The sequence below is a fragment of the Nycticebus coucang genome, chromosome 22 (genome assembly GCF_027406575.1).
Source record: "Nycticebus coucang isolate mNycCou1 chromosome 22, mNycCou1.pri, whole genome shotgun sequence".
NCBI lineage: Eukaryota > Metazoa > Chordata > Mammalia > Primates > Lorisidae > Nycticebus > Nycticebus coucang.
Window position 1 is genome coordinate 39,871,300 of NC_069801.1, and position 14,483 is coordinate 39,885,782.

At 53.9% G+C, this 14,483-nt stretch overlaps 1 protein-coding gene across 4 annotated transcripts in view; it reads right to left on the reverse strand.

Moving 5' to 3' along the window:
- Positions 1-99: 99 nt before the first annotated feature.
- The window catches only part of SLC6A9 (solute carrier family 6 member 9), a 32,324-nt gene continuing 17,940 nt past the window's right edge, over positions 100-14,483 (reverse strand). For 2 of the 4 annotated variants that reach the window (XM_053577200.1, XM_053577199.1), the window contains 12 exons: positions 13,998-14,154; positions 13,294-13,425; positions 12,658-12,916; positions 6,941-7,073; positions 6,592-6,726; positions 6,404-6,507; positions 5,533-5,770; positions 5,318-5,452; positions 4,819-4,918; positions 4,629-4,729; positions 1,451-1,621; positions 100-1,369 (listed from right to left, as the gene is read on the reverse strand). In XM_053577200.1, the coding sequence (XP_053433175.1) occupies positions 1,175-1,369; positions 1,451-1,621; positions 4,629-4,729; positions 4,819-4,918; positions 5,318-5,452; positions 5,533-5,770; positions 6,404-6,507; positions 6,592-6,726; positions 6,941-7,073; positions 12,658-12,916; positions 13,294-13,425; positions 13,998-14,154 (1,860 nt within the window). In that variant the 3' untranslated portion in view covers positions 100-1,174. The remainder of the gene's footprint in view (positions 1,370-1,450; positions 1,622-4,628; positions 4,730-4,818; positions 4,919-5,317; positions 5,453-5,532; positions 5,771-6,403; positions 6,508-6,591; positions 6,727-6,940; positions 7,074-12,657; positions 12,917-13,293; positions 13,426-13,997; positions 14,155-14,483) is intronic. The other 2 variants (XM_053577202.1, XM_053577201.1) reach the window with 2 other exon arrangements.

Consider the following 14,483-nt stretch of genomic DNA (forward strand, 5'->3'; position numbering starts at 1 on the left):
CCCAACGCTCAAAGCCTCTGGCCTTTCTCCTACAAACAGAGGTCCCATCCCAGCCCTGATTCTTGTTCTGTGGGGAACCCAGACAAAGCACAGTAGCAGCTCAGAGATAGGAATAGAAATTTCATTAAAACCTATGGACTTTAAAATCCTAGTGGTGCACGATGGGCAGGGGTGGGTGGCGCACCGTTATTGCTACAGAGGATTAGAGTTGGCTCGGCGGGGGCTGTCACTGCACAGAGGGCACAGAGGACGGACAAACAGACACTGCAGTGTTGGGAGAAGGAGCTCTGGCTCTATAGAGGGGATGGGGGCACGCAGGTTGGGGCCATTTGGCACGTGAACAAGGGCAGTGCATTTGGAAACACTGGGCCTTTAGCCTGGTTGGGGGAAGGGGCTGTCGTGCAAGGTCCCCATCCCCAGGGTTTTGGACTTGAACCTCCTATTGAGCAGCTCCCACCCCTGTCCCCCAGAAACAAGTGCTTTGGGCAGGCTGCTGGGTCACAGCCCTCTGCTGGTTGGGCCTGACAGCCAGGGCTGGGTCAAGGGGCAGAGACCCCAGAGCAGCCGAGTGAGGTGCAAGCAGGCCTGGAAGACGGATTGGACCCAAGGCTGGGGGTGAGGGGTGGCAACCACACATAATACAATTTTTACAAAAATAATTACACAGATAAACAGGGCTAGGCAATACAGCCTGACAAGTAACACTGCGCAGCCCCCCACCCCTTGCCCTGCCCCCAGCCTGGAAAATCCAAATTTGCCTAAGCAGAGGTTGGAGCCTGCTCAGAGGGCAGGAACACTGGTCATGGATCTGGGGGCCCAAGGAGGGGACCCACCCAGAGCCTCAGCTCAGGGCAGAATGTGAGGACATCAGAGTCCAGGTAAAGCCAGGCAGGCCACGGAGGACCTGGCCCAAGACCCCTCCAAAGTGCTTTAGGCTCCTCGGCAACCCTCCCCTTGCAACCCCCACCCCCAGATGCCATCTTGGCAACCAAAGGACTTGTAAACACTGGGGACATGAGCACAAATGACCACACTAGCGGTGGTGGCCAGGGTGACAGCAGCTGTCCTGGCCAGGATGTGGCAGGGGGCAGGCGGTGACATCTGTCCACTGCCTCCCCAGTCTCTGTGGTAGGAGCACAGGGTGGGGGTGGGGCCACTTCCCTGGTAGCTGTGCTCATATCCGGGAGTCCTGGAGACGGCCAGAGCCATTACTGCTGACCATGGGGATCTGAGCCTTGTCTGGGTGCAGCAGCTGGACTTCAAACCCATCTTCAGGAGAGGGAGCTATGGTGGGGGCATAGTGCCCAGTCCGGTGCTCCAGAAGGGCAGGGCCCCAGTCTCTGCTTGGCTTTGTGGCATTTTTCAAACGCTGTGTGAGAGGCATAGGGCAAGTCAGAGGGAGCCTTTAAGCCCCATCCATCCCCTCCTCACCTGGCTGCCCAGACCTCACCTGGAGGAGAGTGTCCCCATCTGTGCGGCAGAGTTGGAAAAGGGCGTAGACTGGGATGCAAAGGACGGAGGACAGAGCCATGAGGAAGCCAATGGCTACAGCCCAGCCCGGGTACTGGTAGTGGTTGTAGGTGATGGGTTGGTACTGGATCACAGTGAAGACGAGAATAAACTGCAAGGGGTGGGGTGGGAGTGGTGTCAGCCTGCCCAGAGTCCTGCCAGACCCCAGGCATCCCTATCAGTAGTACCCCTTCCTCTCCAGCTCCCCAAGCTAGAAACGCATTTGGGGCAGGGCAGGGGTGACTGTCAACATCTGGGCAATGGAAGAAGCAGACAGAACTGGGGTCCAAGGTGTGGTGGGCAGGAAAGCACTGGGAGGGGAGAGATCTTTCTTTGTTGTAGTCTTCAACTGTTGCTCTGGGTAGAGTGCTGTGGCATCATAGCTCACAGCAACCTTCAACTCTTAGGCTCAAGTGATTCTTTTGTCTCAGCCTCCCAAAGTAGCTGGGACCACAGGCACCTGCCACAACACCAGTTACTTTTTTGGTTGTAGTTGTCATTGTTGTGTGGCACGATTGGGCTGGTTTTGAACCCTCCAACTCTGGTGTATGTGGCTGGTGCCCTAGCCACTGAGCTACAGGTGCCGAGCCCTTAGAGCAGTGGTTCTCAACCTGTGGGTGGTGACCCCTTTGTAACAATGAAAATACATCCTGCATATCAGATATTTACATTGCAATTCATAACAGTAGCAAAATTACAGTTATGAAGTAGCAACAAAAATAATTTTACAGTTGGGGGTCACCACAATAGGAGGAACTGCATTAAAGGGTCTCAGCATTAGGAAGGTTGAGAACCACAGAGTTACTTTGTTTAGTGCTCCGTAGCCCTGGGAGCTCTTGAGATTGCATCAGCTTTGAGTCTCCAGTGCCCAGTACACAGTGCCTGGCACAGTCTCATATGGATTGTGCAGAAGGTGGGGGTGGGGGTGGGGAAGAGGGCTGGGTGAAGCCCTGCCTGCCTATGGCTGTGGAGAGAGTGACAGCCAGCCCAGGGAGGTTCCAAAGGCCAGAAAAGGTATGTGTTATGCTATGGATGTTCTGGGGAGGCTCTTTGGAAAGAGATGTGTGAGGTGGGAAATAAAGCCTGCAGCATCCTCACAGGAAGCAGAGGGACAGGCCTGGGGCTCATGGGACACCAGAGAGCCTTGAGAGTGCCTTGGTTTGTCAGGAAGGCTCGGCGTCTTTCTCCCAGGCCTTCAGCTGCATGCTGGAGCTTGGGTCCTCTGGCCTTCCTTGTGACCAAATGCAAGAATCACACTGAAACTGGGGACCCCTCATCAGGAGAGCTCCATAATGGAACTGGATCTTGATCTACATGTGGACAATCTCCTTATTTGAGTTGATAAAAGAATAGAGTTTGTCCAAAAGAGCTTTTCAGAGACATAAAGAAGCAAAGCCCTAAAATAAGCTTCAACAGCACAGAAACAGACATGTTCACAGCCTAGCGCACTAAAGTAACTCCAGCCTGATTCCCTGGGGACAGAGAGGACACTGCCCACTTTGCCACAAACTTGTGGAGATGCCAGTCCCAGGCTCAGGCTGCCCCTACAGAGCCTTGCGCCTGCGCCCCAGTCTATCCCCCAGGAGGCAGTGTGTCCTAAGTGTGGGGAGCTGCCCCCCTGCTGAGCTGCCCTCAGCCCACACAGCCCAGAGGGCACAAGCTACTCAGTGGGGCCTGCCCTCCCCAGCCTCCTTCTACTGACAGGAGACTTCCGTTCCTCCTGTTTCAAGGCTGGGCCAGTGGCCAGAGCTGGTGCCTGTGCCAGGCTTGGGAACATCCCACACTCCTCAGCCCTCTGTGGGCCTTTCATTCAGAAACATAAGCCACGGTGAATGTCGGTGCTGAGCTCCCTGTGGCTTGCTTGAGAAGTTGGACACGACAAGAGTGTGGTTGTGGACACTGCTTTTGCCACTGCGCCAACCTCCTGACTGTCACTCAGAGGTAGCCCTGCCTCTCCTCTGTGGAGTGACCCCCTTCTCCCCTGCGTCCCATCCCAAACAGAAAGGAACCGAGGGCTGGGCATGGTGGCTCATGCCTGTAATCCTAGCACTCTGGGAGGCCAAGGTGGGTGGATTGCTTGAGTTTGGGAGTTCGAGACCAGCCTGTGCAAGAGCGAGACCCCATCTCTAAAAAACCATCTGGGCATTGTGGTGGGCGCCTGTAGTCCCAGCTACTTGGGACTGAGGCAAGAGGATTGTTTGAGCCCAGGAGTTTGAGGTTGCTGTGAGCTATGATGCCACAGCATTCTAGTCAGGGCAACAGATCGAGACTGTCTCAAAATAAAGGAGCTAAGGCATATGGATTTAGCCCTGGACCATTCCTCCCTCTTGTAGAGGTGCTCCTAGCTAGCACAAGCCCACCCTTGATCTCTGAATCAGACTCCCTGATTTGAATCATGGTTCTGTCTCTTATTAGCTGTGTAACCAGCGGCGAATTACTTAATAGTTTCCTTAGCTGTAAAATGGGATAACAATTATACCTCACAGAGTTGTATTAGGAGTTAATATATGAACAGTGTGCAGACGGTGCTTAGTTTGTTGCCATGGTGCCTTCCTTCTATCAGTTCAGCTCCCTGATGGGAATTTCCCAGCTGTTAAATACATGGTATTCATGGCACCAGGAACACCCCTCCTAAACCAGCCCACATTGCTGCTGCTGGAAGGCTTATGAAGTTGCATCTATAGGTCCTCGGGCTGCTTCTGGAACACTCACGTTCACACCCTATAGCCACAAGGGACTCCCTGAGTCTCTCTTCTATGAGGAATGAGAGGTGAGATAGAGGAGGCAGAGGCTGCACTGAGGATACACCAATATCAATAATGACTCCTGAGGCCCCTCTGGGGACTCCAGGCAGGAGCAGCAGGGAGGGAGGGCTGACATACTCAGGTTGCTGCTGGCTGTTCTCCTTCTCTGAGCCCGGGCAGTGTCTTTAGTCAAACACAGGGCTCAGCATTCCCTTCCTAGCCCAGCCAGGCCTCCACACACCTAGCCAGCCTCCTCAGTCTCCCCACGTCCACAGCTGTGGGTGTGGAGCTCCTGCTCCCCCTCTGCTGGTTCTTAAGAGAAGGACATTTGGCCAAGGGCCATAGGGGAAAGGAGGGGCCCACCAAGGAACTCACAAAGATGATAGCTGGAGAGACAAAGCGCCAGCAAATCTGAAAGAAGAGGGGTGGTGGGAATCCCAGCATCATCTGGATGTCCTGGAAGTAGTTCCGGTGCCCTAGAGAGAGGGAGAGTCAACAGGCCTACAGGACAGAGTGGGCAGACCAGGGGCCGGGACAGGGGAGGCCTGGGAACTTGGGCACTTACCATAGATGTACATGATGGACACACACATGATGCAGGAGATGATCACCAAGGAGAAGCTGGCTGCATAGTTGTCCATCAGCAACAGCCAGTAGATGCCTGCCTGTGGGCCAGTGGGCAGCTGAGCTGGGGTGCCTGTGGCCTGGGTGCCCCTACTTATTCTGCACATACCCTGACAACTTGGGCCCAGCCTTCTCCTCGCTTGGGTTTTTTTTTTTTTTTTTTTTGAGACAGAGTCTCACTTTGTTGCCCTCGGTAGAGTGCTGGGGTGGCATAGCTAACAGCAACCTCAAACTCTTAGGCTGAAGAGATTTTCTTGCCTAGCCTCCTGAGTAGCTGGGACTACAGGGACCTGCCACAACACCCAGCTATTTTTAGAGGTGGGGTATCACTCTTGTTCAGGCTGTTCTCAACCCATGAGCTCAGGCAATCCACCCGCCTCGGCCTCCCAGAGTGCTAGGATTACAGGCATGTGCCCGGCACCCAGCCCCTCGGTTCTTACCTGGCTGGTGAGAGGAATGCCCAGCAGGAAGCCAGCCCCAGCCACGCCCAAGGTCACGTAGGTCTTTTTCTGCAGGATCCACTCATTCCCCACCTCATCCACGATGGCAGTGACCAGCGTTTCCAGGAGGCAGAACTGCAGGATCCCATCATTAGAGCAGAGTCCTGTCCCCGACTCACCCTCTCCAAGCTACCAACCCTGCCCCGTGCTCATACCTGTGTGCCCAGCCCCAGAAGGATGAGCATGAAGAAGAAAAGTAGAGACCACAGTGGGGAAATGGGGAGCAGCGTGAGGGCCTCAGGGTAAGCCACAAAGGCCAGGCCTGGGCCATGGTCTGCTACACGGGACACATCCACACCCAGGTGATTGGCCATGAAACCGAGGATGGAGAAGATGACAAAGCCAGCATAGACACTGGTGGCACAGTTGGTGATGCTGATGATGACACTGTCCCTGGTGGGAGGAAATCAGAAGCAGAGTTCAAGAGATCCAGTTGGCTTCCCTCCATGATGTGGGCCAAGAGAAGACAGAGTCAGGGCAAGTTCTGGGAGTAAAGAAGCCTCCCAACTCCTTTTCTGATCTGCTCTGGACCTTTTTTTGAGACAGGTCTTGCCCTGCTGTCCAGGCTGGAATGCAATGGCATCATCATCGTTCACAGCAACCTCAGATTCCTGGGCTCAAGCAATCCACTTGCCTCAGCCTCCCGAGGAGCTGGGACTACAGGCATGTACTGCCACACCTAGTTAATTTTTCTATTTTTTGTAGAGATGGGGTCTTGCTATTGCCCAGGCTGGTCTTTAACTCCTGGCCTCAAGCAATCCTCCCACCTCCACCTCCCAAAGTGTGCTGGGCCTTTTTAAGTGGGCCTGAGGCTCATGAGAGCTCACAGGCCCCTACGACATCATTGTCCCTATCCCTCTTCTCTCTCCTGCCAAAACTTCTCTCCCCATTCTCTAGTGACTTGATCCAGGGTTCCCAGGACCTCAAGCCATGAGTGGAAGGGGGTCGCAGTGGACTTCAGTGGAGCTGGGGTCAGGCTGCGGAGTCAAGGAATGGGCAGCCTCCAGCTGGCATTGGACAGCTCACCGGTAACAGTTGTTGTGGAACTTGTTGTAGGAAGCCATGGTGATGAGCCCGCCCCATGCGCAGCCCAGAGAGTAGAAGATCTGGGAGGCAGCATCTCCCCACACCTGTAGGGAGCCAGGGCAGGTAAGGAGCTGTGGGCAGAGGCAGGTGCCTCCCCATTGCCTTTCAGGTTCCCCTCCACAACCCACCTTGGCCTCCAGGATCTTGTCCCATTGTGGGGTTAGGTAGTACATGATGCCTGTGAAAGCTCCTTCCAGGGTCACTCCACGGACAAACAGGATGGTCAGCACCACATAGGGGAATGTGGCTGTGAAGTACACCACCTGGGTGCAAGATGGGCTCTGTGGGCTCCTCTGGGCTTTTCCCAACCTGGGCACAACCCCCTGGCTCCCAAGCACCACTGACCCTCTGCTCCCTCTTTTCCTCCTGTGTCATTTCACCCCCTCCCGAGCCTTCCCCCCACACACACACACAACCCAGGTGGGCAGGTAGGGTCTTCCTGGGTGGGTACAGATCCTGCTGGGGAAGGATACTTGCTTTCCCTGAAGACTTCACCCCTCGGATGAGGCAGAGGAAGACGACCACCCAGGAAACACCGAGGCAGCCAAGGAGGGGCAGCTGCACCTCCCCAAATTTCCCGATGTCATCAGACAGCTTCAGCACATAGAGTCTGGGGAGGGGAGACTATTGTTGAGGGCCAGCCCTGCTGCCCAGCAACAAACTCCCAAGGCCCAGGGCCCAACTTGATGGCTCCGTCCCTTCTCCTGAGGTCCCAGCAGCCAGTGTATGTGAGATGAAAGCCCCTGTGGGCCTAGCTCCCCACCCCGTGTCTGCTGCAGCCCCTTCAAGGGCTTATGGAGGCCACATTCCCAGCCTGGGAAGTCTCCTCAGTCCCTGGGGCATGGAGGTGTCCTTGTCCCTGGTCAGGCCCATCCCGGACCCTTGCTTGTTAATTTCTCCTTCAGGAACACCCTCTCCTCATCCTGACAGGTGTCACCTCAGGAAGACATCTGTGAGCGTTTCACCTGCTCTAATCTGTTTCGTCTCCAATGCACTGAGAGAGGCAGTGAGTGCCCAGCAAAGACTGGACCCAAATTCTTCCCCTCTGGGAGGCTTCATCTGGTGCCCTGTGCCATGCCACTGTGCTCTTTTGTGCCAGGATCTGTGCTAGGTGTGGGGCTTACAAATCTGCAGGAGGCGTCTTCCTGGTCCTCAGGGAAGACAGTAGAGGACATGCTCTGGGTGGGAAAGTCTAGGGCAGAGATAAGTATAGGGTGCTGTAGGCATGCCCGGGGGGCGTCTCAGTCCCCTGGGGAGAGGCATGGTGGAAGGCTTCTCAGAGGGGTGAGGCTGGAGCTATGGTTTGGGGAATGGAGAAGAGGTGTGTCAAGAGTAGGCTGAGGGAACAGCAGCGGCAGGGCCAGGAAATGTTGCAGCCCAGCCTGGGCATGTGGGGTACCTCAGTTAGGGGAAGGGCAGAGAGAAGGCGAGGGGTAAGAAGGAGTCCAAGTATAAGAAGCCATAAGAGTGATGAGAAGCCTCTGAAGGATTTGTAGGTGTACTGTGATAGTCTTTCCTTGGCTCTAAATCTTGCAGTGGCTCCCATCTCTTACCATGGAAAAGCCAGAGTCCCTTACTTTGGCAACAAGGTCCTATGTGACACATTGTCCCCTGTCTTGTCATCTGATAGCCTGTCCTCTTACTCTTGTTCACCTCTCCAACCGCACTGGCATCCTTGTTGCTTAAACATGCCAGGCATGCCCCCACCTCAGGACCTTTGTACACAGTTTCCTCTGTCTACAATGCTTTTTCCTCAAATACCCACATGCCCACCCGGGTATGCGACTATGCATTTCTTCAGGGACTGTGCTTGTTGTAATGCTCTGCCATCGCCATGTCCAGTTTCTTAACACATGTGAACAAGGGTCCCCACAGATTCGCGCTGGGCCCCACATGCTATGCAGCTGGGCTTGTCTCAATGGCTTCCTCTCTCCTTACTTCTTTCAGGTCTTTCCTCAGATCTGAGGGGCCTTCTCTGGCTACACTGCTGAAAATTGCAGCCCCTGCCGCAGCCTAGCACCCCTCCCCTCCTCTGCTGTGTTCCCCCCCGCAGCACATAGTGACTCTGTCAGACTTTCTGGCCTATTTTATAATCTGTCCTCTATGAGAGCAAGAGTTTTTGTCTGGTCTGTTCACTGCTGTATCTTCCAGGGCTGAGCACAAAGAGGCACTCAATACCTGTTGAATGAATAAATGAACTATGGTAAATGGACTGAGAGGTGAAAAGGGTAGAACCCGGAGGGAGACTGGCTTGGTAGCTGCAGTTGTCCAGGCTAGATGTGATGAACAAGAAGCAAGCTCTTGAGCCTGTTTCCTTGTCTGTAAAGTGGGGACAGTAACACCAGCTTGAAGATGATCTGCAGACAAGGTTAAATACAGGTTTCCTTCTGTCTCCTCCTAGAGTTAGAACCTCTCAGCAATAGGCTGAGAGATGATCCTCTTATAGGCTGTTCTTTGGCATCCTTAGCTATTTTCACTTTTCCTCCCAAATAGTTTTCAAACCACATGGCAACATTTTTTTTTTTTGCAGTTTGGCCAGGGCTGGGTTTGAACCCGCCACCCTCAGTATATGGGGCGGGTGCCCTACCTATTGAGCCACAGGCGCTGCCCTATGGCAACATTTTTTCTCTTCTTTTTTTGCAGTTTTTGGCTGGGGCTGGGTTTGAACCCGCCACCTCTGGCATACGGGGCCAGTGCCCTACTCCGTTGAGTAGGCGCTGTAGGCGCTGCCCCAATTATTTATTTATTTATTTGTTGTTGCAGTTTGGTCGAGGCTGGGTTTGAACCTGCCACCCTCTGTATATGGGGCCGGCGTCCTATTCACTGAGCCACAGGCGCTGCCCCTGGCAACATTTTTAGTATTATGGGATACTGCTCTGGACCCTCCTGGACAATGTTGCCCATCCTGGGATTTGGTGTTTGACTGGCTTGGTGACCTGCAAGATCCGGGGGCTGCTTTGTCTCCTTCTGGGCTGCCCCTCACACTGGGTCTGCAGAGGGCGCTGTTCCACACCTCCTTCTCCCTAGACTGCCAGGTTACATCACTTGGCCCTGGCTAGAACCTCACCAGGTTCATTAAAAAAAATTAAAAAAAAATTTTTTTTTGTAGAGACGGGTCTCCCTGGGTTGCCCTGGCTGAATTCCTGGCTTCAAGGGATCCTCCTGCTTCAACCTCCTAAAGTGCCAGGATTACAGGTATGAGTGACCACACCTGGCCTATATTATTTTTTTTTATGGCAAAGGTACAGCATTACAATACCAGGGATCAAAGAGTTTAGAAGGTTGACTGGAAATCAAATAATGAATTTCTAGCTTTAATTCTATGGCATATTTCATTTTTTTTTGTTGTTGTAATTTGGGACCATGTGCTTTTGAGATTAATTAACCTAGGAACTTTTGGAACCCAACATAGTTACAAGTTGTCTCTTCATCTGTGACATCTCTTCATCTGGGATTATTTTGCATTATTTTTTGTATTTCTCCACATACATACACATCTTATTTCCCCAAGTGGACAGTAAATACCTTGAGAGAAGGACCTCTAATCAATTTCTCTGCATCTCCAGTAGAGGCAGTGACTGTGCTTATTGAGGGTCTGTCACTGTTGTTAGTGAATCATGCAGCATTATGTCATTTCATCTTTATAGCCAGGTAGGTATTGTAACAACTTCGATTTAACAAATTAACACTGAGACTTACCTTTGGTGACCTCCCAAGGCCATACAGCTAGTAAATGGGAAAGCCAGGATCTGAGTGAGGTCTGTGTGATTCTAGAGCTGCCTTGAAGACACTGGAGAGGGGATCTGGGATCCAAGTCTCACTGGGTGCCAGGAGCTGGGCACCATAGGGAACATGGAGGCTAAAGCCTGCTCATGAGTTTAGGGCCCCAAAGCAGGAACTGGACCAGCACAGAGGACTGTAAAGAAAGATTGTGAAGGAGGTGGCGAGACAGAGGAGGATGGTGAGTGAGAAGGGTGAGTGAACAAGAGCAGACATGGGCTCAGAGATCTGCCTTTTAAGTGTCTCTCTCTTTAAAAGAGTCCTTTCATCTTTGTTTTGACTTGCTTCCCTCATTTGTAAAATAGTGATTTTTTAAAATAAAGCCTGCATGAACCACCTGACAGAGTTGTTGTGGGGCTTCCAGGAGATCATGCAGGTTTTCAACGGGGTGTTGGAGAGTGTGGACAAAGGGGACACCTGCACAAATAGCCCCTTCAGCCTAATTCATGCCAGGAACACCCAGTAGCAGCAGGGCGAGAGCAGCCAGAAAAGGAACTCCCTAGCTCCTTGACCTCTAAACAGCAGCCTCTGGATCTGAAAATAGGGGTAATAATATCTACTGAGATAATATGCCTGGCTCATGGTAGGTGTTCAAGAGATTCTTGCTTCCCTCCCTCCCTTGAAGTCCTCCTGGGCTGCTCTCTTAAGGGGCATTTCCCAGGCTTTCCAGGAGAGGGCAGCAGGGAGCCACTCTGCTTGGAAGGAGGGCTGTCCCGGACAGTGGCCAGCCAGGCAGGTCTGGCTCCAGCTCCCGCTGTGGAGTGGAGTTCAGCTAGCTCCATGGCTAGACTTCTGATTTACTGGATAAAATCTCCAGATTGTTGCCCTGGGTGACCCCAGGGCTGGGAATCTCTGGCTCAGACCCCAGGACAAGCACCACTGGGGCATCTGGAAGGAGGGAGTAGGGTGAGGGGTAGGTGGGGTTTTCTGTTTCTGGGAGCTTACTGGAAGGTTCATTATCCCCAGTCTAGATCAAGTTGCCCAGTCCACACCATGCCTCAAATGTAGTATAACACCTAATTGGGTGTGCACTCCGTGAGGGCAGTGTCTGTATGTTTTCACTCCCTGCTCCGCCTGTCTTCTGAGAGCAGTACCTGGTACCTAGGAGGAACGATCTGTCCAGGGCCCGAGTGACTCGGTCTGCCCTTCCTCACTGGGGCTGCAGCTCTGTTCTCCAGACTGAGTCTCCTAGATTAGTGGCCACCTCTTACCTGTCTTTGAGAGTCTATAGCCCAGCACAGAGACTGGCCCAGGGAACTGGGTCCTTCAGTATTTCAGCACTCAGGACTGGACTTAGAGGGCCTGTCATACAGTGGTAAAAGCCTCAATCCTCAGCCTGGCATAGGAAGCCCTATACCCCATGATGCCTCCTGGCTTCCTTTGTCTTATTACTGTGTCTCACCACCCCCAGCTCCTCCTGGCCTCTGCTCACCCACCTGAGGTGCTCTCAATCCCCCTGCCTCTGGCACTCCCTTTTCTGGGAAGCCCTGACCACCTCTTCTTGCCCCATACCCTTAGCACTAAGCATCACACTCTTTGCCAAGTCCACACCACACAATTCACTTAAGCACCTGCCCCTTAAGTGATCAGCCATCTGTTTTGCCACTGCCTTATGAGCCAGACAGGGCATTTGGGCTGCTCATGCCCACCATGGGCACACACAGCCTGGCAAAGCAGGTGTTGTGAATGTTTGTGGAATGAATGAATGAACAAGGCCCACCCACCACTAAAGCCCTGACCATTGGTTCCACAATAGGACATGGGAAATTTCCTCCAGGATGTTCTGCTGTGGCCCTCCACCTGCAGGTTTGGACAAAGGGTCCCAGAAGACCTCCAGCAGGAGCTCCCCTTCAGGTGGCCCTGGGACTTGGGTCTCTTTGTCATCTCTGAACAAAATGCTCCAGGATATCTTAATCATGGCACCCTCCAGCTCAGAGAACTTCCATGGCTCCTTGTGCTGGGCAGTGTGAAGTCTAAGCCTAATCCTCGTGGCTCTCTGTGGAGGTGGTGCTGCATCCTACTTACTCTTCAGCCTGCATGTTCCCCCTACCTGTCACTCTTTAGAGCAGGCTCCCCTCAGCTTTAAGACCAGCCTCTGCTCGTTCAGGACTGGGGCCTATACTCAGGCTTCTTCTCACCAAGACACCACCCTTCCCACCCCTCCCCATTCCCCTCTGAAGTCTTGACAGATATAGGCCCCTCACTGCTGCTTCATAAGGATTTCCCAACTCAACATCCCATCTCCTTGCTCTCCGTAAGTCACTCTAACTGCTACATCCACCTCCACCCCTCCCAGCCCGGCAGCAGGCTGAGCATGCAGCAGGTATTCAACCCAGTCTGCCGATGGCCGCATGACAGGGAGAGGGAGGGCTGAGGGTTGCCACCAGGTTTCACTAGTCCCGGCGGTGCCTCACCTCCAGTACTCCTCACTGGGGCTGGTCCTCTGCAGGGTGTGATTGAGCAAGTGGGAAAGGTTGCTGGGCCGGGAGCTATTGGTGAGGTTGCTGGTGTCCAGAACGCCAACACAGTCAGGTGTGTTCCAGGGGTTATTGCAGTAGGCCCAGGGCAGCACGGGTGTCATGGATGAGAAGAAGTAGTAGAAGGCAATGCAGATGACCACATTATAGTAGATGCCAATGTATGTGGACACCACCATCATGCCATAGCCCACGCCTAAGGGAGGGTAGGGGAAGGACACAGTCAGTGCTGCTGGGGATGGGAGTGGGACAGGAGGAGCCTTGCTCATCTAGGGGAAGGAGTGAGGTTAACAATTTCTAAGGGTCCAAGGGGCAGGCTTTGACAGAGGCCACAGGAAGGGCAGTTCGAGGCCTCTGTAGGGGCAAGTAGGGGCCCCCCCACAAGGAGTTCTGTATATCCATGTGGTACAGGGGAGGGTGGAGGCTGAATAAATATGGATCTCAGCATGCGCCCATGGCTTTGACCATTGATGTGGCTCCACGGGGGTCAGCAGTGTTTGTACAGGTGGGCAAGTCAGCACAGCCCAGGGTCTGTGTGTGCGATTGCATATGAGGGTCCTGTCCAGGCCTCACCTTTGAAGAGGGGGCAGACTCTCCAGACCCCCAGGCAGCCCTGGCTTGCAAACTGGCCGAAGGAAAGTTCCATGAAGAAGAGCGGGATCCCACAGAGTATCAGCATGATGAAGTAGGGGAGCATGAAGGCACCTGCCAGGCAGGGAGAGGTCTGGCTCAGGGAAGACCACCCTGGGCTTCCTCTCAGAACCCAACAGCAAAACCTTTGCCATTGGGCAGGACCTGAGGAGGAGCATGCCAGGCATTTAGCAGGAACCTGCGTCTGAGACACAACCTCCCCCAGCCTCTCTTTGAACTTGACAGAGGTTTCTAGGAAGTCTGCTCTGAGCAGAATCCAGGCCCCAGAGCCACCCTCTTTGGGTGGGATTTGATGACTTAACCAACTCATTTTATAAACATAACTTGCTGGGATCCTCTAATATCCCTGAAGCGTTTGGGGGCAGGAGGGCTGTTGAAACCCAGGAGATAGAACAGGGAGCCCAACAGATTGGGGTACTTTTATCACCTATCCTCACCTCAAGGGAATAGGCTGGCAGGGCCAAACCCAAACACCAGACTGCCAGGGTTGGGGTGGTGTGCCTTAGGCAAGGGCCAAAGGCCAGCCTTTATCTGCCGTGGGGTCTGTGCCAGGGAGAGGGTGGCCCAGGCCCTGGTAGGTGGGCTCTACCCAAGTGGTTGTTCCCTGCCCTGTGCCCACTGGGTACCTCCCCCGTTGCGATAGCAGAGGTATGGGAAGCGCCAAACATTGCCCAGGCCTACGGCATAGCCCACGCTCGTCAGTACAAACTCGATCTGGTTGCCCCAGTTGCCCCGTTTGAGCTTCTGGTCCCTCTTGGTGGCCTCGCTGGGCACAGCACCATTCTGTGGGGACAGGAGAGAAGCCACCATCAGCAAGGCATTTGTGCTCCCTGACTGACCCTCTGGGCCTCCCTTGCAGGGGCACCATGGACATCACTACCCCTGCATCTGGGCTTCCCCTCTGCTGGCAGGAGCTGCAGGCGGGCCTGACAGAGGAGGGGGGAAAAGGGAGGAACAGCTGCCAGAGGGCACTGAGCAAAGCTTCCCATATCAGCCTCTCAGCACCCCATGCCAGGTGCACCAGCTCACCTGTGGAGCTGCTGCCAACATCTGAGTGGTAGGACACTGAGGAGGCACTAGGGCTAAGAGCCCCCAGACCCTCCACAACCTCC